This window comes from Balaenoptera ricei, chromosome 18, assembly GCF_028023285.1.
Source record: "Balaenoptera ricei isolate mBalRic1 chromosome 18, mBalRic1.hap2, whole genome shotgun sequence".
Taxonomy (NCBI): Eukaryota; Metazoa; Chordata; class Mammalia; order Artiodactyla; family Balaenopteridae; genus Balaenoptera; species Balaenoptera ricei.
Genome location: NC_082656.1, coordinates 15,800,944 through 15,824,940, shown reverse-complemented (window position 1 = coordinate 15,824,940; position 23,997 = coordinate 15,800,944). Strand labels below are relative to the sequence as shown.

The 23,997-nt window shown below is 44.7% G+C and overlaps 1 protein-coding gene across 5 annotated transcripts in view; it reads right to left on the bottom strand.

The window, feature by feature from the left end:
• Positions 1 to 22,328, bottom strand: part of SLC25A15 (solute carrier family 25 member 15) — a 37,714-nt gene extending 15,386 nt beyond the window's left edge. For 4 of the 5 annotated variants that reach the window (XR_009498640.1, XM_059902589.1, XM_059902591.1 and 1 more), the window contains exons 1-5: positions 22,188 to 22,328; positions 19,179 to 19,303; positions 15,893 to 16,151; positions 5,488 to 5,625; positions 3,131 to 3,300 (exon numbers count right to left, since the gene is read on the bottom strand). Coding sequence is in view for 4 of the 5 variants with exons in the window: in XM_059902589.1 (XP_059758572.1) it covers positions 3,131 to 3,300; positions 5,488 to 5,625; positions 15,893 to 16,151; positions 19,179 to 19,233 (622 nt within the window). In the remaining variant the exon portion in view is untranslated. The remainder of the gene's footprint in view (positions 1 to 3,130; positions 3,301 to 5,487; positions 5,626 to 15,892; positions 16,152 to 19,178; positions 19,304 to 22,187) is intronic. The other variant, XM_059902588.1, reaches the window with a different exon arrangement.
• Positions 22,329 to 23,997: the final 1,669 nt, after the last annotated feature.

The following is a 23,997-nucleotide window of genomic DNA, read 5'->3' as shown; positions in this document are numbered from 1 at the left end:
GAATCCTAAAGATGCTACCAGAAAACTACTAGAGCTAATCAATGAATTTGGTAAAGTAGCAGGATACAAAATTAATGCACAGCAATCAATGTCTTGATTCCTATACACTAATGATGAAAAATCTGAAAGAGGAATTAAGGAAACACTCCCATTTACCACTGCAACAAAAAGAATAAAATACCTTGGAATAAACCTACCTAAGGAGACAAAAGACCTGTATGCAGAAAACTATAAGACACTGATGAAAGAAATTAAACAGGATTCAATCAGATGGAGAGATACACCATGTTCTTGGGTTGGAAAAATCAACATTGTGAAAATGAGTATATGACCCAAAACAATCTATAGATTCAATGCAATCCCTATCAAACTACCAATGGCATTTTTCACAGAACTAGAACAAAAAATTTCACAATTTGTATGGAAACACAAAAGACCCCGAATAGCCAAAGCAATCTTGAGAAAGAAAAATGGAGCTGGAGGAATCTGGCTCCCTGACTTCAGACTATACTACAAAGCTACAGTAATTAAGACAGTATGGTACTGGCACAAAAACAGAAATATAGATCAATGGAACAGGATAGAAAGCCCAGAGATAAACCCATGCACATATGGTCACCTTATCTTTGATAAAGGAGGCAAGAATATACAATGGAGAAAAGACAGCCTCTTCAATAAGTGGTGGTGGGAAAACTGGACAGCTACATGTAAAAGAATGAAATTAGAACACTTCCTAACACCATGCACAAAAATAAACTCAAAATGGATTAAAGACCTAAATGTAAGGCCAGACACTATAAAACTCTTAGAGGAAAACATAGGCAGAACACTCTATGACATAAATCACAGCAAGCTCCTTTTTGACCCACCTCCTAGAGAAATGGAAATAAAAACAAAAATAAACAAATGGGACCTAATGAAACTTAAAAGCTTTTGCACAGCAAAGGAAACCATAAACAAGATGAAAAACCAACCCTCAGAATGGGAGAAAATACTTGCAAATGAAGCAGCTGACAATGGATTAATCTCCAAAATATACAAGCAGCTCATGCACCTCAATATCAAAAAAACAAACAACCCAATCCAAAAATGGGCAGAAGACCTAAATAGACATTTCTCCAAAGAAGACATACAGATTGCCAACAAATACATGAAAGGATGCTCAACATCACTAATCATTAGAGAAATGCAAATCAAAACTACAATGAGGTATCACCTCACACCAGTCAGAATGGCCATCATCAAAAAATCTACATACAATAAATGCTGGAGAGGGTGTGGAGAAAAGGGAACACTCTTGCACTGTTGGTGGGAATGTATATTGATACAGCCACTATGGAGAACAGTATGGAGGTTCCTTAAAAAACTACAAATAGAACTACCATATGACCCAGCAATCCCACTACTGGGCATATACCCTGAGAAAACCATAGTTCAAAAAGAGTCATGTACCAAAATGTTCATTGCAGCTCTACTTACAATAGACAGGACATGGAAGCAACCTAAATGTCCATCGACAGATGAACGGATAAAGAAGATGTGGCACATATATACAATGGAATATTACTCAGCCATAAAAAGAAATGAAATGGAGGTATTTGTAATGAGGTGGATGGAGTTAGAGTCTGTCATACAGAGTGAAGTAAGTCAGAAAGAGAGAAACAAATACCGTATGCTAACACATATATACGGAATCTAAGGGAAAAAAAAGGCCATGAAGAACCTAGTGGCAAGACGGGAATAAAGACACAGACCTACTAGAGAATGGACTTGAGGATATGGGGAGGGGGTGGGGTGAGATGTGACAGGGTGAGAGAGTGTCATGGACATATATACACTACCAAATGTAAAATAGATAGCTAGTGGGAAGCAGCCACATAGCACAGGGAGATCAGCTCGGTGCTCTGTAACCACCTAGAGGGGTGGGATGGGGAGGGTGGGAGGGAGGGAGATGCAAGAGGGAAGAGATATGGGAACATATTGTATATGTATAACTGATTCACTTTGTTATAAAGCAGAAGCTAGCACACCATTGTAAGGCAATTATACTTCAATAAAGATGTTTTAAAAAAAAAATCTACATACAATAAATGCTGGAGAGGGTGTGGAGAAAAGGGAACACTCTTGCACTGTTGGTGGGAATGTATATTGATACAGCCACTATGGAGAACAGTATGGAGGTTCCTTAAAAAACTAAAACTAGAACTACCATATGACCCAGCAATCCCACTACTGCACATATACCCTGAGAAAACCATAATTCAAAAAGAATCATGTACCACAATGTTCATTGCAGCACTATTTACAATAGCCAGGACGTGGAAGCAACCTAAGTGTCCATCGACAGATGAATGGATAAAGAAGAGTGGTACATATATACAATGGAATATTAGTCAGCCATAAAAAGAAATGAAATTGAGTTATTTGTAGTGAGGTGGATGGACCTAGAGTCTGTCATACAGAGTGAAGTAAGTCAGAAAGAGAAAAACAAATACCGTATGCTAACACACACATATATATATATGGAATCTAAAAAAAAAAAAAAATGGTTCTGAAGAACCTTGGGGCAGGACAGGAATAAAGACGCAGACCTACTAGAGAATGGACTTGAGGACACGGGGAGGGGGAAGGGTAAGCTGGGACGAAGTGAGAGAGTGGCATGGACATATATACACTACCAAACATAAAATAGATAGCTAGTGGGAAGCAGCCACATAGCACAGGGAGATCAGCTCGGTGCTTTGTGACCACCTAGAGGGGTGGGATAGGGAGGGCGGGAGGGAGACGCAAGAGGGAGGAGATATGGGGATATATGTATACGTATAGCTGATTCACTTTTCTATATAGCAGAAACTAACACACCATTGTAAAGCAGTTATACTCCAATAAAGATGTTAGAAAAACCCCAAAACGTTGTGGATGTCCGGCTCCAGCCTCTGCCCTGAGGAAGTTACCAAGGCTGGAGGACGGTGCTCGCTGTCACCTGCTGCACGGTACTCCCTGGCATCCAGAAACTCCCAGTGCCAGGCGGACCCCCCCCAAGGGGCAAAGTGCACAGAAGCCACCGAGACTACACCACTGGGAAGCAGACACCGTCAAATCCACCTGCTGTCCCTGCCAACACACTTACCTAGTTCATCTTTTGATCTCCCTGATGCAAAAAACGATCGGCTCAGCTCATAGCCACCGAAGAAGAAGAAGTAACCCGGTACTTCTCGAAGTAAAGTGCTCGAGAGTCCATGGTAGAAGCCCAAGGGGCCGTCCTTCTTAAGGATACTCTTCACGACAGACCAAACTGTGCTGGGGGGACACATGGGGTGACAGTTAAGAACAGCGTTCACACCCAACTAGCAGACCTGATGGAGCTCTAACAAGGAAGTAGCTCATTTTATAAACAGAGGAACCAGAATTCCAGCAATAAAAGGTTTTTGTGGGAAGGAAATATCTCCGAGAAAGACAGGTATACAATTATTTTGTAACAAGTTTTATCACTTGAACTAGTCTGTGTAAAGATATTTTATTACAACGAAGGCATACATTTCTAGAAATCATTATCAAAGATCTAAAAGAGCCAATACCCATTTTTTCAATAGTGAGTAAGTGAAATTACAATGAGATTGTCCAAACTCAGGGAGAATAAAATGGCACTGTACGTGCCCAGTCCCTTACCTCCCTTAATTCCTATCTCCTCAGCCTTCCTTTTGAGCTTGTATGTTTTGAGGGAATTGGTTCAGGTGTTTAGGGTTTGTTTTGTTTTGCATTCATCAAGTGAGCAACAAGCCTTAAATGTTACTTAAAGGCAAGACAAAAGAAATTCTAAGGGCTGAGCTATAGCTCCTGTAAGGCTCTAGATGCACCCAGTACTTGGTTCTTAGTGAGGTAGGTGTGTAAGAGTTTTTACGTGCAGCAGATCAGAGCCTGCAGAAGCCAGAACACGGGCACCTTCTGGGCAGGCCCCTCTTCCTGGTGGTGCAGGGGGGCAGGCCCACCCCTGGAACAGCACCACAAACCACACCTGTCAGCTTAGCGAGCCCCGCACTCCTCACTCTGTTCTCAGCCGGTGACCTGGCTTGGATCAGGGAAGGATCAGGCCCCCAGGTAACAAAGGACCGCAGGTAACAAAGGCTGCTTTTATTGATGATCTTCCTTCCCAGGCATTACCCACGAGCCAGGCCCTGCCTGCAGTGCCCCCACCTTCTATCAATACAATGAAGAAGTAACAAAGTCACCCCACTCAACACAATTCGCCTGCTTCCAATCCAGGTCTTAACCCCAAGCTACCAAATCCCAGGCTTGGGCACTGCTATACCTAAAATACAGTCAGCCAATATTTACTTTGGTACAGGGTGTCCGTCTACCTAAGTCCTTTGGATCTAACAATTACTTTCTTTAAAGATACTTTAAACGACTTTTAAGGGACACAAGGGCAACTTTCTGGGTGCTGTTAATGATCTATTTCTTTATCTAGGTACCAGTTTACAAAGGCATGTTCATTTTGTGACTACTTGTGGAACTGCACACCTAGGATTTCCTGTGATTTCTGGGTGTGTTCCTGTTATTGTGTGTACATTGTATTTCAATAAAAAAGCATTAACGACTTAAAGTTTTGAACTTCTAGGCTATGAATAATAGATTCGAATTGGTTGTAATGAATCTCACAGGTGCAGGAAATAGGGCGCTATGATGAACCCCATTCTCACTGCATGGAAAGTGATGACTCTAAAAACGGTCCGTTTACCTAATGGTTTTTCCCAGGAGATTTACTGGCTTTGAGTTCACTTCAGCAACAACCACGAGCAACCCTTTAGTTTAGATAAATAAGCAAGTTTTGAGATTGACAAGGATAATAAATTGATTTTCAATTCAAATATATAATGAATCATATTGTATATGAAACATACATTCACAGGGTAACTAGAATCTGTTTTCAAGACAGAGCTGGAGAGTGATTCGATCGCTGAAGACTTGCTATGCTTATGAGGGTTTGCGTGAATGTTTTCAGAATCTGGCTTGTTTGTAGGTACACTTGAAGGATTCGGGAGGAGGTAAAGGAAGTCATTGCTAGGATCTGGGATGGTCAGCCTGAGCACCCGTGTGAAACCGGGGAGTGAGCAAACATTCAGCCCAGAATCCAAACTGGCAGTTAGGAAAGCTCAGCCCTCAGTTCCAAAGACACTGCTACGTGCCTCCCGGTACAGTTGGGGGTCATGCCTTATGCTCTCCACAGGCCAAATAGGGTGTAAAAGCCCCTGCTTCTCCACTTTTGGGATATTAAATACTTGCCTACAACATTCTGTGGGGTGGATGGTGATTCCAAGCACCACAGACAGTATGTTCAGAAAATTATCCTCAGAGTGGTGGTGGAGAGGGGTGTTTGGACTAGATAAACTGTTTCTCTGCCACTTAATTTTAGTACAACATAAAATTTAAAAATACTGGATACACCAAGGCAACAAGACCCCACGTTTGTGCCCGAGCAGCACTTACTTCTGGCTTTTGGCTATCTTTCCCGACATCTCCATTTCATACATGGTCTGCAGCCGGCACTTCACGAGCTCGGTGGGGCAGAGGACCAGAGCAGCAAAGGCAGAGGCAAAGGAACCAGCAGCTGCATTCTGCAGGTCACTGGAAGGACGCAAGCACAGGAGGCCGGTTACCCACCCATGATTCATGTGCTCGGTCTCAGCATGCCGAAACACTGGTGGTAAAGGAGAGCAAGCTTGAGGGGAGAGGAAGACTTCCTCAGTGCCCACCAGGCACCTGCTGCTTCCTCTGAGGAGCCCACGACCCTGTGAGAGTGACAGCAGTACCCCAATTTTCACATGGGGAAAACGATGCTTAGAGACGCCACGAACTGTGCTCAGTCACACAGCTGCTAAGCGGCAACGCTAGGCTTCACACCCAGGTCTGCCTGACTGCAAGCCCGTGCTCCTTTTATTAGGCATAGCTCTGTGGGCTGGACGTTTGTGTCCCCCACCCCCAGATTCCTATGTTGAAGCCATAACCCCCAATGTGATGGTATTTGGAGGAAGGCCTTTGGGAGGTAGTCAGGTTTAGATGAGGTCATAAGGGTGAAATCTTCTTGATGAGATTAGTGTCCCTGTAAGAAGAGAGCTGGCTGGCACTCTCTCCACCATGTGAGAACACAGCCAGGTGTCCCTGTGCAAACCAGGAAGAGGGCCTTCACCAGACACCGAATCAGCTGGCATCTTGTTCTTGGACTTTCCAGCCTCCAGAGCTGTGAGAAACAAATTTTTGTTGTTTAAACCACCCAGCCTGGGGTATTTTGTTCTAGCAGAGCCAGAACTAAGACAGAAAGTGACACAGAAAAACCAAACCAAACCAAACCAAACAATGTGGGAGAAAAAATTCCCTATGGTCCCACCACCTCAACACACACACTATTAATACTTCAGTGTGTTTGCCACTGAGCTTTAAATAAAAACAGGTCTGAGGCCATCCCTACGTGCCTCTGGATTCAGCCCAGAGCAACAAGTGTAATGTAACTGCTGCTACAGATGAAAACCCAGGATACATTTTTAACCAAAATGTTGCTCATTGAAAAAAGATTTCCCAGTTCAGCTGATGACCTCCTGGACCTCAGTTGCACAGAGGGCACGAGGTGGGCAAGTGGTGCTGCCAGCGTGAGTCAGCAAGCTCAATGGCTGTAGGGCAAGTGGCGAAGCTGGAAATATAAATGGAAAATGAATGCACATAAGTACAAAAATGCAAGAATTCACTTCATCACACATGGGTTTAGTACCACCAGCCTCAGTCACCAGCAGGGGAGTGAAACTGGAAAGAATATGGGGGAAAGTACAAGAAACAAATTGCCAGGAAGACTCCTGAGAGTTCTTGGGGGTCAGCAAAGGAGATCCTCTCCAAACCCTGGGAGGATGTTCTATCACGAGAGCACCGTTGGCACCTACGGGGACAATCTTTAGTTGCACAGAAAGGACTGAGCTGCTCACAGCAACAACTGGCTGTGACACTCACCTGTTAACTGCCAGCATCTGGCTGTCACTGGACGACCAGGACAACTCACAAACCTCCAGAAGCCCCCAGTGGTAACCCCCTAGGCAGCCTGCCCAGGTAGCGAGGTCCCCTCATGATTTCTCTTCCAACTGTGAGCAGAAGCCTAACAGACCTACCACATTCAATTGCCCTAAAGTTACAATAAACTATCTCACTTACATCAATGGACAGATCATCCAGACAGAAAATCAATAAGGAAACACAGGCCTTACATGACACATTAGACCACATGGACTGAATTGATATTTGTAGAACATTCCATCAGAAAGCAGCAGAATACACATTCTTCTCAAGTGCACATGGAACATTCTCCAGGATAGATCACATGCTAGGCCACAGAGCAAGCCTTGGTAAATTTAAGAAAATTGAAATAATATCAAGCATCTTTTCCAACCACAACACTATGAGATTGGAAATCAATCACAGGAAAAAAACTGTAAAAAACACAAACACGTGGAGGCTAAACAGTGTTACTAAACAACCAATGGATCACTGAAGAAATCAAAGAAGAAATAAAAAAATACCTAGACACAAATGACAACAGAAACACTACAATCCAAAACCTATGGGATGCAGCAAAAGCAGTTCTAAGAGGGAAGTTTATAGCAATACAATCTTACCTCAGGAAACAAAAAGAAAAATCTCAAATAAACAACCTAACCTTACACCTAAAGCAATTAGAGAAGGAAGAACAAAATAAACCCAAAGTTAGCAGAAGGAAAGTAATCATAAACATCAGAGCAGAAATAAATGAAAAAGAAATGAAGGAAACACTAGCAAAGATCAATAAAACTAAAAGCTTTTTCTTTAAGAAGATAAACAAAATTCATAAACCTTTAGCCAGATTCATCAAGAAAAAAAAGGGAGAGGGCTCAAATCAATAAAACTAGAAATGAAAAAAGTTATAACCGACACCACAGAAATACAAAGGATCCTAAGAGACTACTACAAGCAACTATATGACAATAAAATGGACAACCTAGAAGAAATGGACAAATTCTTAGAAAGGTATAACCTTCCAAGACTGAACCAGGAAGAAACAGAAAATATGAACAAACCAATCACAAGTAATGAAGTTGAAACTGTGATTAAAAAACTCCCAACAAACAAAAGTCCAGGACCAGATGGCTTCACAGGCGAATTCTATCAAACATTTAGAGAAGAGTTAACATCTATCCTTCTGAAACTATTCCAAAAAATTTCAGAGGAGGGAACACTCCCAAACTCATTCTATGACCCTCATCACCCTGATACCAAAACCAGACAAAGATATAACAAAAAAGGAAAATTACAGGCCAATATCACTGATGAACACAGACACAAAAATCCTCAACAAAATACTAGCAAACTGAATCCAACAATACATTAAAAGGGTCATACACCATGATCAAGTGGGACTTATCCCAGGGATGCAAGGATTCTTCAATATCCACAAATCAATCAGTGTGATAGACCACATTAACAAACTGAAGAATAAAAACGATATGATCATCAATAGATTCAGGAAAAGCTTTTGACAAAATTCAACACCCATTTATGATAAAAACTCTCCAGAAAGTGGGCACAGAGGGAACTTAGCTCAACATAATAAAGGCCATATAGGACAAACCCACAGTTAACATCATTCTCAACGGTGAAAAGCTGAAAGCATTTCCTCTAAGATGAGGAATGAGACAAGGATGTCCACTCTGGCCACTTTTATTCAACATAGTTTTGGAAGTCCTAGCCATGGCAATCAAAGAAGAAATAAAAGGAATAGAAATTGGAATAGAAGTAAAATCACCGCTGTTTGCAGATGGCATGATACTATACATAGAAAATTCTGAACATGCTACTAGAAAACTACTAGAACTCATCAACGAATTTGGTAAAGTTGCAGGATACAAAATTACTACTCAGAAATCTCTTGCATTCCTATATACTAACAACGAAAGATCAAAAAGAGAAATTAAGAAAACAATCCCATTTACCATCACATCAAAAAGAATAAAATACCTAGGAATAAACCTACCTGAGTAGGCAGAAAACCTGTACTCTGAAAACTAGAAGACACTGATGAAAGAAATCAAAGATGACATAAACAGGGGAATTCCCCAGCAGTCCAGTGTTTAGGACTCCATGCTTTCACTGCAGAGGGCCTGGGTTCAATACCTTGTTGGGGAACTAAGATCCCACAAGCTGTGTGGCACGGTCACCAAAAAAAAAAAAAAAAAAAAAAAATACCATGCTCTTGGATTGGAAGAATGAATATTGTCAAAATGACATACTACCCAAGGCAATCTACAGATTCAATGCAGTCCCTAACAAACTACCAATGGCCTTTTTCACAGAACTGGAACAAAAAATTTTTTCATTTGTCTGGAAACACGAAAGACCTCAAATAGCCAAAGCAATCCTGAGAAAGAAAAATGGAGCTGGAGGAATCAGCCTCCCTGACTTCAGACTATATTACAAAGCTACAGTAATCAAAACAGTATGGTACTGGCACAAAAACAGAAATATAGATCAATGGAACAGGATAGAAAGCCCAGAAATAAACCCATGCACCTATGGTCAGTTAATCCATGACAAAGGAGGCAAGAATAAACAATGGAGAAAAGAAAGGCTCTTCAATAAGTGGTGCTGGGAAAAGTGGACAACTACATGTGAAAGAATGAAATTAGAACATTCTCTAACACCATACACAAAAATAAACTCAAAATGGATTAAAGACCTAAATGTAAGGCCGGATACCATAAATCTCTTAGAGGGGACTTCCGCGGTGGTTCAGTGGTAAAAAATCCACCTTACAATGCAAGGGACGTGGGTTCGACCCCTGGTCAGGGAAATAAGATCCCACATGCCATGGGGCAGCTAAGCCCACACGCCACAACTACTGAGCTTGTGTGCCTCAACTAGAACCTGTGTGCCACAAGCTACAGAGCCCACATGCTCTGGAGCCTGTGCGCCACAACTAGAGAAGAGAAAACCTGCATGCGGCAACTAGAGAGAAGCCTGCGCACCACAAGGAAGAGCCCTTGCACTGCAACGAGAGATCCCACGTGCCGCAACTAAGACCCAACACAGCCAAAAATAAAATAAATAATAAATAAATCTTTAAAAAATAATAAAACTCTTAGAGGCAGAACACTCTGACATAAATCACAGCAATATCTTTTTGGATCTATTCCTGGAGTAATGAAAATAAAAACAAAAATAAACAGATGGGACCTAATTAAACTTAAAAGCTCCTGCACAGCAAAGGAAACCATAAACAAAAAGACAACCTACAAAATGGGAGAAAATATTTGTAAATGAAGTGACTGACAAGGATTAATCTCCAAAATATACAAGCACCTCATGCAGCTCTATATCAAAAAAAACGACCCAATAAAAAAATGGACAGAAGATCTAAATAGACATTTCTCCAAAGAATACATACAGATGGCCAAAAAAGCACATGAAAAGATGCTTAACATCACTAATTACTAAACAAATGCAAATCAAAATTCAAATGAGGTATCACCTCACACCAGTCATAATGGCCATCACCAAAAAGCTTACAAACAATAAATGCTGGAGAGGGTGTGGAGAAAAGGGAACCCTCCTGCACTGTTGGTGGGAATGTAAATTGATATAGCCACTATGGAGAACAGTATGGAGGTTCCTTAAAAAACTAAAAACAGAACTACCATATGATCCAGCAATCCCACTCCTGGGCATATATCCAGAGAAAACCAAATCAGAAAGATACATGCACCCTGATGCTCACAGCAGTACTATTTACAAAAGCCAAGACATGGAAGCAACCTAAATATCCACTGACAGAGGAATGGATAAAGAAGATGTGGTACATATATACAATGGAATATTACTCAGCCATAAAAAAAGAATGAAATAATGCCATTTGCAGCAACACAAAGGGACCTAGAGATTATCATACTAAGTGAAGTAAGTCAGACAAAGACAAATATCATATGCTATCACTTATATGTGGAATCTTAAAAAAAAAAAATGATACAAATGAACTTATTTACAAAACAGAAACAGACTCACAGACTTTGAGAACTTATAGTTTCCAAAGGGGAAACATGTTGAGGGGGGGATAAATCAGGAGTTTGGGATTAATATATATAACATATATAACATATATATAAAATAGATAATCAACAAGGATGTACTGAATAGCACAGGGAACTCTACTCAATATGCTTTAATAACCTATATGGGAAAAGAATCTGAAAAAGAATGGATATATGTATAACTGAATCACTTAGCTGTACACCTGAAACACAACATTGTAAATAAACCATATTCCAATATAAAATAAAAAATTTTTAAATGTTTTTAAAAAAAGTGTTTTGAAACCATAAAAAAAGTTACAATAAATAGTTATAGAAACTGAGGTCAAACATTACTACAGGCAAACCTTGTTTTATTGCACTTCGCTTTATTACTTTGAAGATACTGCATTAAAAAATTTTTTTTTTCTTTTTATTTTTTTAACACCTTTATTGGAGTATAATTGCTTTACAATGGTGTGTTAGTTTCTGCTTTATAACAAAGTTGAAGGTTTGTGGCAACCCTGAGTTGTCAGAGGATGGTTAGCATTTTTTAGCAATAAAGTATTTTTAAATTAAGGTAGGTACATTCTTTTTGAGACATAACGCTATTGCACAGACTACGGTATAGTGTGAACATAGCTTTACATGCACTGGGAAACCAAAAAATTTGCAAGATGGTCCGGAACCGAACCTCAAAGATTTGACGTGTGCCTGCATAAAGCCAAGGGCTGCCTACCATCCCGGTCCCGATTTCCTATCCCTGGTGGTCTGGCCTTGGTGCCTCAGGTGGATGTGAAGTGGGTGCCCAGGGCTGAGCCGGCCTGTTACACACCCGGGTCTCAGAAGAGCTGGCTTGGAGCAGGCTTTCTTTCAGGAGGAAGACACTGCCTGCAGTGTGGCCTTCCTCTCGATTTTAAAGAATGATACGTCAGATGGTCACCAGGAGAGCCAGCTCCACAACTGTACCGGCACACAGCTTTCTAGGGGTGGGAAGTGCCCGACGCCGTCCCCTCCATCCTTCCCCCTTCACTCCTACTTAAATTGTTTGTCAAAACCAAAGCTTAGAGGGTTTGTCTCTTGGCCAGTCTGCAGATCCATACTTGGCCTCCCTCGGGACTCTCTGTCAACCTGCTGACAGGCCGTAGTCAATCAGGGTCATTGACAAGGGTTTGCCAATCTTGCTGGAACAAAGGTGGCATCGATAAATGCAGATGGCTGTTTCATCCAAGAGGCAGTAACGCCTGAACGAACCCCAAGCATGTGGATCCAGGGCAACACAGGGCCGAGTCAGATCTGCAGTGGACTTTGGCTTTCTAATAAATACTTTCACCTACCAGCGCATGAGATGAGGGACATGGGCCCCAGGCTGTGCCTACAGTAGAAACGTTTAGAACTGGATCTCAAATGGCAGTCGGCGTAGGATGGGATTTTGTTAAGAATCAACTGTTTTGTCACCCACTCAACAAACGTGTTCCTAAACACTCCTGCCGTGTCAGACCCCGTCCAGCCAAAGGTGAAAAGAGAGCACTACTCAGGGCGTGTTCAAACCGAGAATATTTACTGTATCGCTGCTGAAATTCACAACAGGTGCTCACAAGCAGTTCTTTCCTTTCCCTACTTCTGTGTAATTATTAATCTTTTCTCTAGACCTGACCCCTACAGAGTACTCCAGAGCCCCGCCTGTGGTCTTGTGGGAAGAATGCTGGATTGGGGGTGCAGAAGACACGGGCTGGAGTCCGGCTCTGTCACTTATTAACCCAGTGATCTTCAGCGCATCAGTATCTGTACCAGAGTTTCCCCATCTGTAAAATGGATACCATCACCTGCCTGGATCCTCGCGCAGGACCACGGTGAGGACGAAGAAAGCATGACATGCGTGTCAGGGCTTCGTAAGCTCTCAGGCAGCATTTGCTCACTGGTAATGAGCAACCACTGTTCTGCAGGATGAAAAAGCTGCAGCCCCTGTCCTGTCCCCCAAGTTCAAAAAAGACGAGGGTGCTGGGTTAGGCCGAGTGAAAGAGGAAGCTTTCTTCACTGCAGGACCTGCTCCAGAATCTCCTGTGGTTGCTCCATTTCCCTGTCCTTCTCCAAGGATGCTGAAGGAGACCTAAACTCCAGGTCTCCTCAGCTAGAAAGTCTCTCGCTCCAGTGGAAAGAGCTACAGTCACTGCAGTGTCCCTCCTGTCTGTCTCTACCACGGGACACCACATTCTCCTGGTTTATCTTCTGCTTATTTCTTTACTTCCTCTTTTTCCTGACCCCTCCCTGCTGGAGGGTCCTAGGATCTGTGCTCAGTCCTATAAACACTGTCTCCCTGGGGGATTTCATCCAGTCCCAAGCCTTTAAAAAACAAGTTCCATCTATCAAGATGGGATGCCTGCTATAAAGAGCACATCTCCAGGCATCCCAAAAGAAGACTTCTGTACAAAAGGAACCTACTTTAGCCATGTGGGATCTGTATTTGCAATAGGGTCTTGAATTCCCACCAAAACAACAGGCAAGACTGCCCTCTGCAACCACGAAGCTGATAACAATAATTTTAAATGATTTAAAATAAATCAATGGGGACCTCCCTGATGGCGCAGTGGTTAAGAATCCACCCGCCAATGCAGGGGACACGGGTTCGAGCCCTGGTCGGGGAAGATCCCACATGCCACGGAGCAACTAAGCCCGTGCGCCACAACTACTGAGCCTGCGCACTAGACCCCGCGAGCCACAACTACTGAGCCCACGTGCTACAACTACTGAAGCCCACGTGCCTAGAGCCTGTGCTCCGCAACGAGAAGCCACCACAATGAGAAGCCTGCACACCGCAACGAAGAGTAGCCCCCGCTCGACGCAACTAGAGAAAGCCCGCGCACAGCAACGAAGACCCAACACAGCCAAAAATAAATAAATATTTTTTTAAAAAAGAGTGAAAACTTATAAAATAAATCAATGTTCAAAGGAGCAAAGGCTAAACATTCCAGTGGTTTCCGAATTCCTTTTAGTCTCGGTATAATAAATACCCAAGGGATGACCAAGTACACACCCAAGTCTGATGTTTGGGGCAGACTCGACCAATGAAACAGTAGGTTCACCTGCATCTTCTCAGATACTCTGACCCTTCCTAAAATTCCAAGTTCTTCCTCAAACCTATTTGGCTCTTCCAATACTCTGCATTCTGCTGATGACGTGGAACCCAAAACTCGGGTCACAAGTTGCACCTATGGTTTAAGTTCTGCACTTCTGCCCAGAGAAGTGGCACCAACAGCAGCATTTGAAAAGCATCTTCCCCAAATATCATATGATATCACTTATATGTGGAATTTAATTTTTAAAAATGGCACAAGTGAACTTATTTACAAAACAGAAACAGACTCACAGATCTCAAAATCAAATTTCGGGTTACCAAAGGGGAAACATGGGGGGAGGGGATAAATTAGGAGATTGGGATGAACATAAACAAACTACTATAAATAAAATAGATAATCAACAAGGACCTACTGTATAGCACAGGGAACTCTACTCAATATTCTGTAATAACCTCTATGGGAAAAGAATCTGAAAGAGAATGGATATATATATGTATAACTGATTCACTTTGCTGTACACCTGAAACTAACACAACATTGTAAATCAACTATACTGCAATTAAAAAAAAAGAAAAATAATAATAAAAAAAGAAAAATAATTTTTAAAAAAAGAAAGAAGTATGGAAATATGTATGGAAATATGTTAATATAAATGTTTCAGACATTACATGAAATTTCTAAAAATCTTATATTTGTACTTGTATGGAAATATGTATGGAAATATGTTAATATAAATGTTTCAGACATTACATGAAATTTCTAAAAATCTTATATGTTCTGGTATAATGTTATAAGTAATAATCCTAGTTATTACTTTAAAATGTATATCTCAGAAATAACTAATTTTCTTGTCAACTGCATTATTATGAGCTGTCATCAAATCTTTAACCGTGGTCATTTTTAAGTCTTTTGTCATTTACAGACAGTTCTGGGTGTACTCTGATGATTTTGCAAATATGTTCCTATAAAAGGGTTTCATCTTCAAGAAATACATGGAAAAGACTCTGACAAGTACAGGTTTCTGGTAACGGACTGTACTGCTGAACTGAATGAATAAGCATTTTCAGAACTCTAATGAAAAACTGATGAACTCATAAAAGAGCTAACAAAAGATCAAGATGAAAAAAAAAATTAATTACATGGGACTGAGTGAACTGATGAGGATGAGTATAATTTTTGTGACTTTCTGTCTGAATTAAAAAAAAAAAAAAAAAATTCCACAAGGACTCAGAGGCAAAGAATATACAAATCAATTTTCACTGCAAAGTAAAGGAGCTGTTACAGTGGAGGATTACTGGACTGAATGTCAATACTATGACATAGTATGAGTGTGTTTCATGTTTGGTAATTGCAATCATTGTTGCTTTTGTTGTGGTCATCCATGTACAATGCTTGGTGTCAGTCGATTTATCTCTTGTAAAAATAAAATACAGTGTGTGTGTGTGAAAAAAAAAAAAATATATATACCAAAAATGAAAAAAAAAAAAAAAAAGAAAGAAAGAAAAGCATCTTCCCGAAGAATGGAAGGAACGTGAGAGTGGTTGTTTCTACGTGGTGGATTATGGGCAACTCTCCTTTTGCATAACACATGCGTTTTCCCAGTTTTCTATGATGGCAATATATGACTTCTTAATCAAAGAAAGTAGTTATTGTAAAAAAGGAAATGTTCTTCGCCCTAAGGTCTCATAAAAATCACAAGTGTTGTTTTTCAAACAAAGAGTCTCAGTGACCTCAACTCACCTTAGCTTCGCCTGCTTTTCCAATCCAACCACTTTCCGTACCACCTGCTGGCAGAATCCGTAGCACATGAAGAGGACGGAGTTCTCGGCGATGTTGGCAATCAGCGCTGGGCTGGTCCCCTTGTAGAAGCCCCGGAAGCCCACCTGGTAGTAGGTCTTCAGGCAGCAGTCGGTGAGGCCCCTGTACAGGTCGGGGAACGTCTGCATCTTCACTTTCATGGTGTCGAAGGGCTGCCCGGTGAATACACATGCTGTGCCCCCTGCAACCAGGACAAGGGTCCTTGTGCAGCACGAGTCTACAGCCACGTGGTAGAGTGCGGCCTCGAGGACCCATGGAGATGAGGGACAGGCAGCCCACCGCAGGGCTTACCTCTGGGTCACTTCATTTTGACCTCCTCCCCCCCATACCTTCTAGCTCAGTCCAATAAAACTTCTAGGGGGTCCTTCATGTGTCTGGCACCCCGCTCCAGCCCTGAAGGAGCTCACACTCGGTAGAGGAGAGGACGTGTGTTTGACAGTCAAAGCCACCGGACGTGAAGGTGTGACGTGTGTTCAGGAGCATCGGTCAGAGGGACCTGGGCTCAAAGCCTGACTCTGCTGTGAAATCCTGGCTAAGCGATGTGACCTCCGAGCCTCGATTCCCTATCGGGTTAGCGTGAGGATTAGGAAAAGGCTCTCACGTACTGGCTGCTACACAACAAGTGGCTAATTTACAGCGGTTAACTGTGCCTGTGTGTGCATCCACATAAAAGGAAGGGGAAGGGAAGAGTCTGGTGTTAATCACTCTTTTGCCTGATGCCGAGTGGTCCTAATGACTATCAGGGAAATAACAGAGGAATAGGCCACAGATAAAGAAAACAAAGAGTCTAATTAGTCCCTAAAGAGCTAAATGTTTGACCCTATGGGAAAACCTCTTATTTGGACTCTACCAATTAATGATTTGTATTCAGACAGGAAATGGATTGAAACTTACCTCTGCTGAGCATAAATCATATATTTATATGCTTTTATACGGTAAAAGTATTGAATTGCATTCAATTACTTCGATAAAAATTCTGAATGTAAGGAAAAGAATGAACTATAAACCCTGCAATATCTCCAGACCCTGAACTGGGTCAGCATTTGGGGAACTGTCTGTCACTGGTGAATGCTTCCACCTCCCCATGGGCCTGAGACGTCCCCTGCTTGTGTCAGGAAACACAGCCATTGGATGAGGTTATTAAAACCTCAGCAAAATTGAAGAGAAGGCTTACATAAAATATTTCAGAAATGCAATTTCATAACTTAGACGTAATACACAGTTACTCCAATGAAGCTGTGGAAAGTAGAGATGGAGGGAGGGCTGTTAAGAATAACTTCCTATTAATTATTGGTAGATGGACATTTCCAAAGAGTCTGAAAACTGATCCCTTAAGCAAGCACAAGTGTGATCTCCATGATCCTATCACCATTGTCCCTTTTTTCTAGGACAGCAATGACACATTTCTGCTTTGTTTTGCCACACTATCCCCAGTTTTGAATTAGTGGAATATAATTTAATAAGATGTTACCATAATTAGAGTTATTCTCTCCCAGGTACTGATGGGCTAGAATAAAATAAGATCCTACTTATGTCAAAAATAATCATTCCAAAAGAAGAGGTGAATGTCAGAATTTTTAAAGTGGGTTCATAATTTTGACAACCTAGATGCATTTTAGTTCTATCACAACAGATCCTACAGTCTATCTTTGATAGACTGACTGAAGGATATAAAATTCCAAAAGCTGAGCATCCCTCATGGGGTGAAACGCCCTTCTATTGCAGAGACACAAACTTGAGCCCAGGCATTCACGGGAGGGTAAGAGGATGCCAACGGCAGGCAAGTGGGTCCACTGTTGCCAAAGTCGGCATCCTCTGCAGTATGGCACTGGGGGAGCGGGGACTGGTGAAGGGGTCGGGGATGGTGCACAGGGCCTGGGGTGCTTGATTCCACAGCAGGGTGAGGGGCTGACCCAAAGGCACTCAGCACGTAAGAGGCCATGGGGCGGAATCCCGGCAGCCCTTAGTTCCCCTGCTTCTTGTGGTCTCTGACCTGGGAGCACCCTTGCCTGAACGTCTCATCAGTGTCTGCAGACTTCCTCATGAGCCTACTTTGGCCAATTTCTGGTTCATGGCAAAATACTTCGATCTTCCCTGAACCCATGATTTCCTTTTTACAATTAAGACGACGACAGGGGACTTCCCAGGTGGCGCAGTGATTAAGACTCCACGCTCCCAACGCAGGGAGCCCGGGTTCGATCCCTGGTCCGGGAACTAGATCCCACATACATGCTGCAACTAAGAGTTCGCATGCCACAACTAAGGAGCCCATGAGCCGCAACTAAGACCCGATGCAACCAAATAAATAAATATTAAAAAAAAAAAAAGACGACAACAGGATGAGAGAAGGCGGCTCTGACTGCTCTTGATCTGTTGACCCAGGAGGTCCCACCAGATAAAAGGACAATGGGCAACCCACTCCCCTGGCCTCTCCACTCCAAGGAGCGGTGACCCAGTATAAGAATCGGTGAGGGAGGCAAGGGCAAGCCAGGGTCTTCATCTGGGAAGTATGGGCATTCCAGTGCTCCTCCAGCCCTAGAATCATCCAGGAATCTGGAGAACCAAGTAACCACCCAGGGACTTCCAAGTCTGTCACTTGCCTCAGGCTGAATAAAGGTGACCATTCTAAAGAGTGGCCTGCGGTGGCAGGTGCTACCCAGAGCCCACCGGTGCCTGGTGGGGCCAGAGTCTGCCCCAGCACTCGCCCCGCCCACCACTCCCCGGCCAATCCTGGGGCCTCTCCTTTCAGGGCTTTAAGACACAGTCAAAAGTCAGCCTGATTTACCAAAGACATTCCTAAGGGGATCCTTTCTCTCCCCCAGCAGTAGTAAGGCCAGCAACTGGGATTTCCCTGGAGAGACGGCACAGTGTTATGTTTGCACCCTAAGGCCTCTGAAGCCGGGCTTGGAGCGGAATCCTGCATATCCCAGCCACATGGCAATGCACAAGTGGCTTCAGCTCTGAGCTGTGATGTTTTCCAGCTGTCACCCGGGGACACTCCCACACCGTACCCTGACTCATAGCTCTAATACAGCGGGAACTACTCTACCTTCTGCTGTGTTTGCATCACAGTATTACACTTCTATAAAGTGGATTCATTCCAGGGTTAAAGCATGTCGCTTCTGGAGCTACAAAGGCAATGTCTTCACCCCGAGCTCACTTGCAGAAGGTATTTGAGGAACAAAGGACGGGTTTTCTCTGGGATTACCTGCGGCCCCCGCCGTGAGGTCAATGGCAGCTTGGATGGCAGGATTGGATTTCATGTTTGCCCACTCCTCTGCTGGGCTCCGTGAAGGGCAACTCTCAGGAGCTTATGATGGGCACCGCATATCCCTAGGAGGAGGCAAGAGTTCACCATCAGTCGGGCCTCTGCAGCCCCGCTTTCTCTAGGCCTGCTGCCTAGCTACTGGACTTGAACTTCAGGGAACCGGGAAACTGGCTCTACATTGCTCCAAAGGAGGGGGCTCGAGTTGTCAGAGCAGCTCAGAGATCAGCCTCCCCTTCTCCCTGCCCACCACCTCCCCATAAAAAGCACACAGATCAAAAACCTTGCTCACATATCACTGCTACAGCCACAGGTGAGGGCACTTCAACCAACCTTTCTGAAACCCTCAAGAAACGAATGCCAAATAAGCAAGCCAACCGGACATCCCAAGCCCCATCAAACCAGTTTTTCAGAGGCCTAAGTTCAACCATCAATCCACTGGGCTCTGTTCCAAATTCAGACAGCGGCCTGAGACCCTAAGAGAAGGTCACAAAACAGTAGCTCTGGAAAGGAATGGGTTAGGAGCTCTGCCAAGTGACACATGCCTGGGTCTGAATGCCTGCTCTGCCACCGGTATGGTGGCCCTTTGGGCCCCTAAAGCTGGAGGTCCCCGTCTATACAAGGTGAATAATAAAAGTACTATCATTATAATACGAGGGCAACCACAAATAGCCACATCGGACAAATACGATGATGAACTGTGACCACGCACCAGGAGTTCTTAGAACAACTACAAAGCACAACACCAAACATTACTATCATCATAGGCCTCCCATAGCTTCTCAACCATAAACATGCACATGAATCACCTGGGGACCTTGTGAAAAGGCCGATTCTGATGCAATTGGCTTCAAGTGGGACCAGAAATGCTGCCTGCCTGACGTGTTCCCAGGTGAAGATGATAATGCCTGGCTATTAACCATATTTTGAGAAGCAACACCTGGGTCCACTGCGCCCCAAATTTGCTTGATAAGTATCACCTGGGACACTTGTTAAACATTCCGATAACCAGGCTGCTCTCCTGGAAATGTTGATTCAGTAGGTTTGAGCTGGAGCCTAGAAGTTTGGGAAAACCAGAGTCTACTCCTCTACCTTTAGACAAAAATCAACCATTGGCAAGGCATGAACTTAATAAATATTGACTAGAAAAGGGGAGGTGCTTCATTCACATAGAATATTAAAATAACCAATACAGAAACCAATTCTGTATCATTTTCAAACTATGTCACTGACGTACACGCCTGAATAACAAGGAATGCTTTTTATCCATCACACTGAAGACCTGTGTGATTCCAGTCAGGACACCTCTCAAGGAGGGGGTGGGCGGGCTGGATGATCAATGAATACCAACATCTTCCTAATCATCAGCAGCGGAGAATAATTTTAGCCACCAAGAAGTTTTTTAACCACTTGAAGCATGTTGTCAATGACTAGACACCAACAATCTTTACAAAAAATGTTAAAACCAGCAACAACAAAAGAACACTACTTAATAAAGCAACTAAATTAGACATACAATTAGATGTACAAAACACTGACTTTATGTTACTGATAGGCCTGGAGAGGCAGTACCAATTACTAAGGTTGATAAGACGGTGACCATCCAGTATCTAGAGAAGGATATCAGGGTCCTAACCCAATCTCTTCCCTTTCCGGGTGGAAAACTGAGTCCAGAGGAAGACAAGGACTTGTCCAAGGTCATACAACAAGTCCATGGCAGAGACAGGATTCAACTCAAGTCTCGCCTTTTGGGTCTGTTCCTATCAACCAGAGTATTCCCACCTGGCCAAAAAGAGAAAACAAAACACCCAACCCTGCATTTTAGAGGAAAATGGAGGCAAGTGGGGAAAGGAGTCACAGACAGGGCACATCCAATGCAGCTCATTCCCTTGAGGGTGGACATTTCTTTCTTAGAAGGAAAGAGGCACAGCAGATGATACTGTGTCATCAATGCGAATTCAACCCTTTTAGGCAAGTCAAACTTAAACACATCAACTCCTACAAATAACTACTTGTAGCATTATTAGAACAGTTAACAGTCCTAACAGATTAACAGATTAACTCAGAAGGGGCATCTGTTTCAAATTACGCGTAGCTTTGGCTTGAAGAAGGCATGGGGCGTGGTGGCAGCCAGACTGATCAACTTGAGTTAATTAAACTGATTCGTGAGCCTTCGGTACCAACTGGAATAGAAAAACGGAGTCCTTTCAGGGTCCCTTTACCCTTCCTTCAAACTACACCGGAGTCTGACTCCAGAAGAAACAAACAGCGCCGACCATGTATCTTTTTCATTCCTTAGGGAAATTAACTTCTCGTGTGGGAGAATCCGAGGAGGCCGCATTCCCCACTAGGTAACACGAATTGCTCCGGGAAGATTCCAGCTTCAAGGCCGAAGCTGGCGCCCGCCATCCGAGCGCCCAGAGCTGGTGGGGCCCACGGGCGCTGGGATGCAAACCGGTCTCGCCGCTCAGCAGCCGGCTCGGGAGCTCCTGCTCCGGGGCTCGGGATCCCGATCCGCACAAGGGGCAGCTTAGGGAGACGACTTCCAACTTTGCTGTCTTCCCGGCTCTAAACGTTCGCTGGCTCTGCCACAACAACCTGCGAGGGTCTCCCATTCATAAGCGCCTCCGCCCTCCCTGCCCGGCGCGGAGCCGGCGTGACACGACGACCGGGCAAATGAGTGCAACCTTTCCCGGGAAGCGACCACTGCGCGCAGGAGGCGGGTGGCCCAGAGTCTCCGGGGAACCCCAGGCAGAGCGCGGGAAGGCGGCGCCCGCGGGTCCCCGGGCACGTGTGCGGCGCGGCGGGCCCGGGACCCCATATTTTCCCCCCGCCTCCCGGGAGGGTCACGCCGCCCGGGCGCGGAGGCCGGCCGGCCCGCCCGCCCGCTCCCGCTCCCTCCTCCCGGCCGGTTCCCTGCAGCCCACGAGCGCCCGGCTGGGCTGCGCTCACCGCCGCGCAGACTGGCCACGTCCTACTCGCGCTTCGCCGCCCGCTCTGGACTCTGGCTCGGCGGCGGGGTCGGCCGCTTAACACCCACGTCGGCTACCGGCCGGCCCTCCGCCCCGCCTCCCGCGCTGGACTGCCGCCGGCGGGCGGCCCCGCGGGCTCAGGAGCGCCCCCTGCGGCCGGGACGGGCTGCGCTGGGGCCGGGGCCGGGGCGCCGCCCGCCCGCCGGCGAAGCGGAAGTCGGCGCGGTGCGGCGGCGCGCTCGGGCCGGGGGTCGCGCCGGGAGCGGGAGGGGCTGGCGGGGCCAACGGGGCCGGGGGGAGGGCTGGGACCGCGGCCTCCACGTCGCTTTCCTGCCGCTCGGTTCCCGGAGGCCCTCGGTGAGCTCGTCTCTAGTTCGACCTCAGGGCGAGGGCGGGGGCGGGGGCGGGGGCGGGGGCGGGGGGTGTCCGGAGTGAGGACGAGGGACTGAAGTCTTCAGGCTGGTTAGCTTTGCTGGGGCTCGGGGCTCAAGGCCTTCATTTTATATTATAATTGAGTGCCAAAGTACTGGAAAGGTAGTGATGAAAAATAAATTTGCTTATTGCTGGTAAAAACAAAACCCCAAACATTTCCTATTCCGCCCTCCGCGAGGACATCCATCTCCACCGATGACATTTCGGAAAGCACACCCACCAATGAAAACTGTAACTCTAAATGTCCTTTTAGTTTCCAATGAATTATAGGCTAGTTCTATAGCTCTCTGGCATTTTATTAGAAAGCACAATTCCAAGAGTCTGTCGTGCACCAGAAGTAAAGGAATTTTCTCTAGTGCCCCAGGCAAAGACCCGCACAGCTGGAAGGGTCTTGGTCTATTACTGACAGCTGCTCGATGTTAACAGTCACGGCCTTCGGAGTGCTTTGTTTCAAACCTCATGGATTTATTTTCTTTTTCTACACCGTGTTTTCTTCCTTAAACCGTGCTATCGTTTTCTTTTACAATTTTCTGCCCTGTTTGGATGTGGTGTTAGGCTACTGCCAATGTAACTTAAGTGATTTTGGGTGAGGGCCAGTGACAAATATTTGAAGTGACTTGTGTTAGTCCTTAAACACGGGTGCCGAGCTGAATGGACCTTGGGGGAGGGGGGACAGGGGGAGGTGCTGTGAAGGTTCAGAGCTCCTGATAAACAAGGGCCCTCCTCAACCCAGCCCAAGACCGTCTTCTGCTGCGCTTTAGAACTCAGGCTTCCGGAACATAATTTAATTACAGAAGCAAGCCAGGGCGTTTGAGTGACTTGCCCAAAGTGACATGTAACATAACAAGTGGGAAGCAGATCAGGACAGAACCTACGGTATAACGTCCTATAGGACTAGGACTTTCAGTATCACCTGGCCCAGTGGCTTCTGCAAACCAGAAAGATGAGGCCCAGAGGAGCTAATTAGGCCAGGCTTAGATCTCCTATTACAGATTAGAAAGAGCACTGGACTTGGAGCCAGGCCACTTGTGTTAAAATCTCTGTGAACTTTAGTGAGTCATTTAACCCTTTTAAACCCCAGCCTTCACATAACAGCATCTTGGCCTCCTCTGCACCCCCGTGCTGTGGGAGCCTTCGGGGGCAATCCAGCATGGGGGCAGGGGAGGGCGCTGCTACTCCACATCTGGGTCTCCCTGAGTCATCAGCTCCCCCCTGATACTTTGTCCTTTCTGGCTTTAGCACCTTCCTCTCCTACCCTCACAAGGGCTGTCCCAAACTCTCATCACTCTCCCGAAGCCTTTTACATTTCTTCTCTCCCTCACCTCCCCTTAGCAACCCTCAGCCTCAGTTCTGTAAAC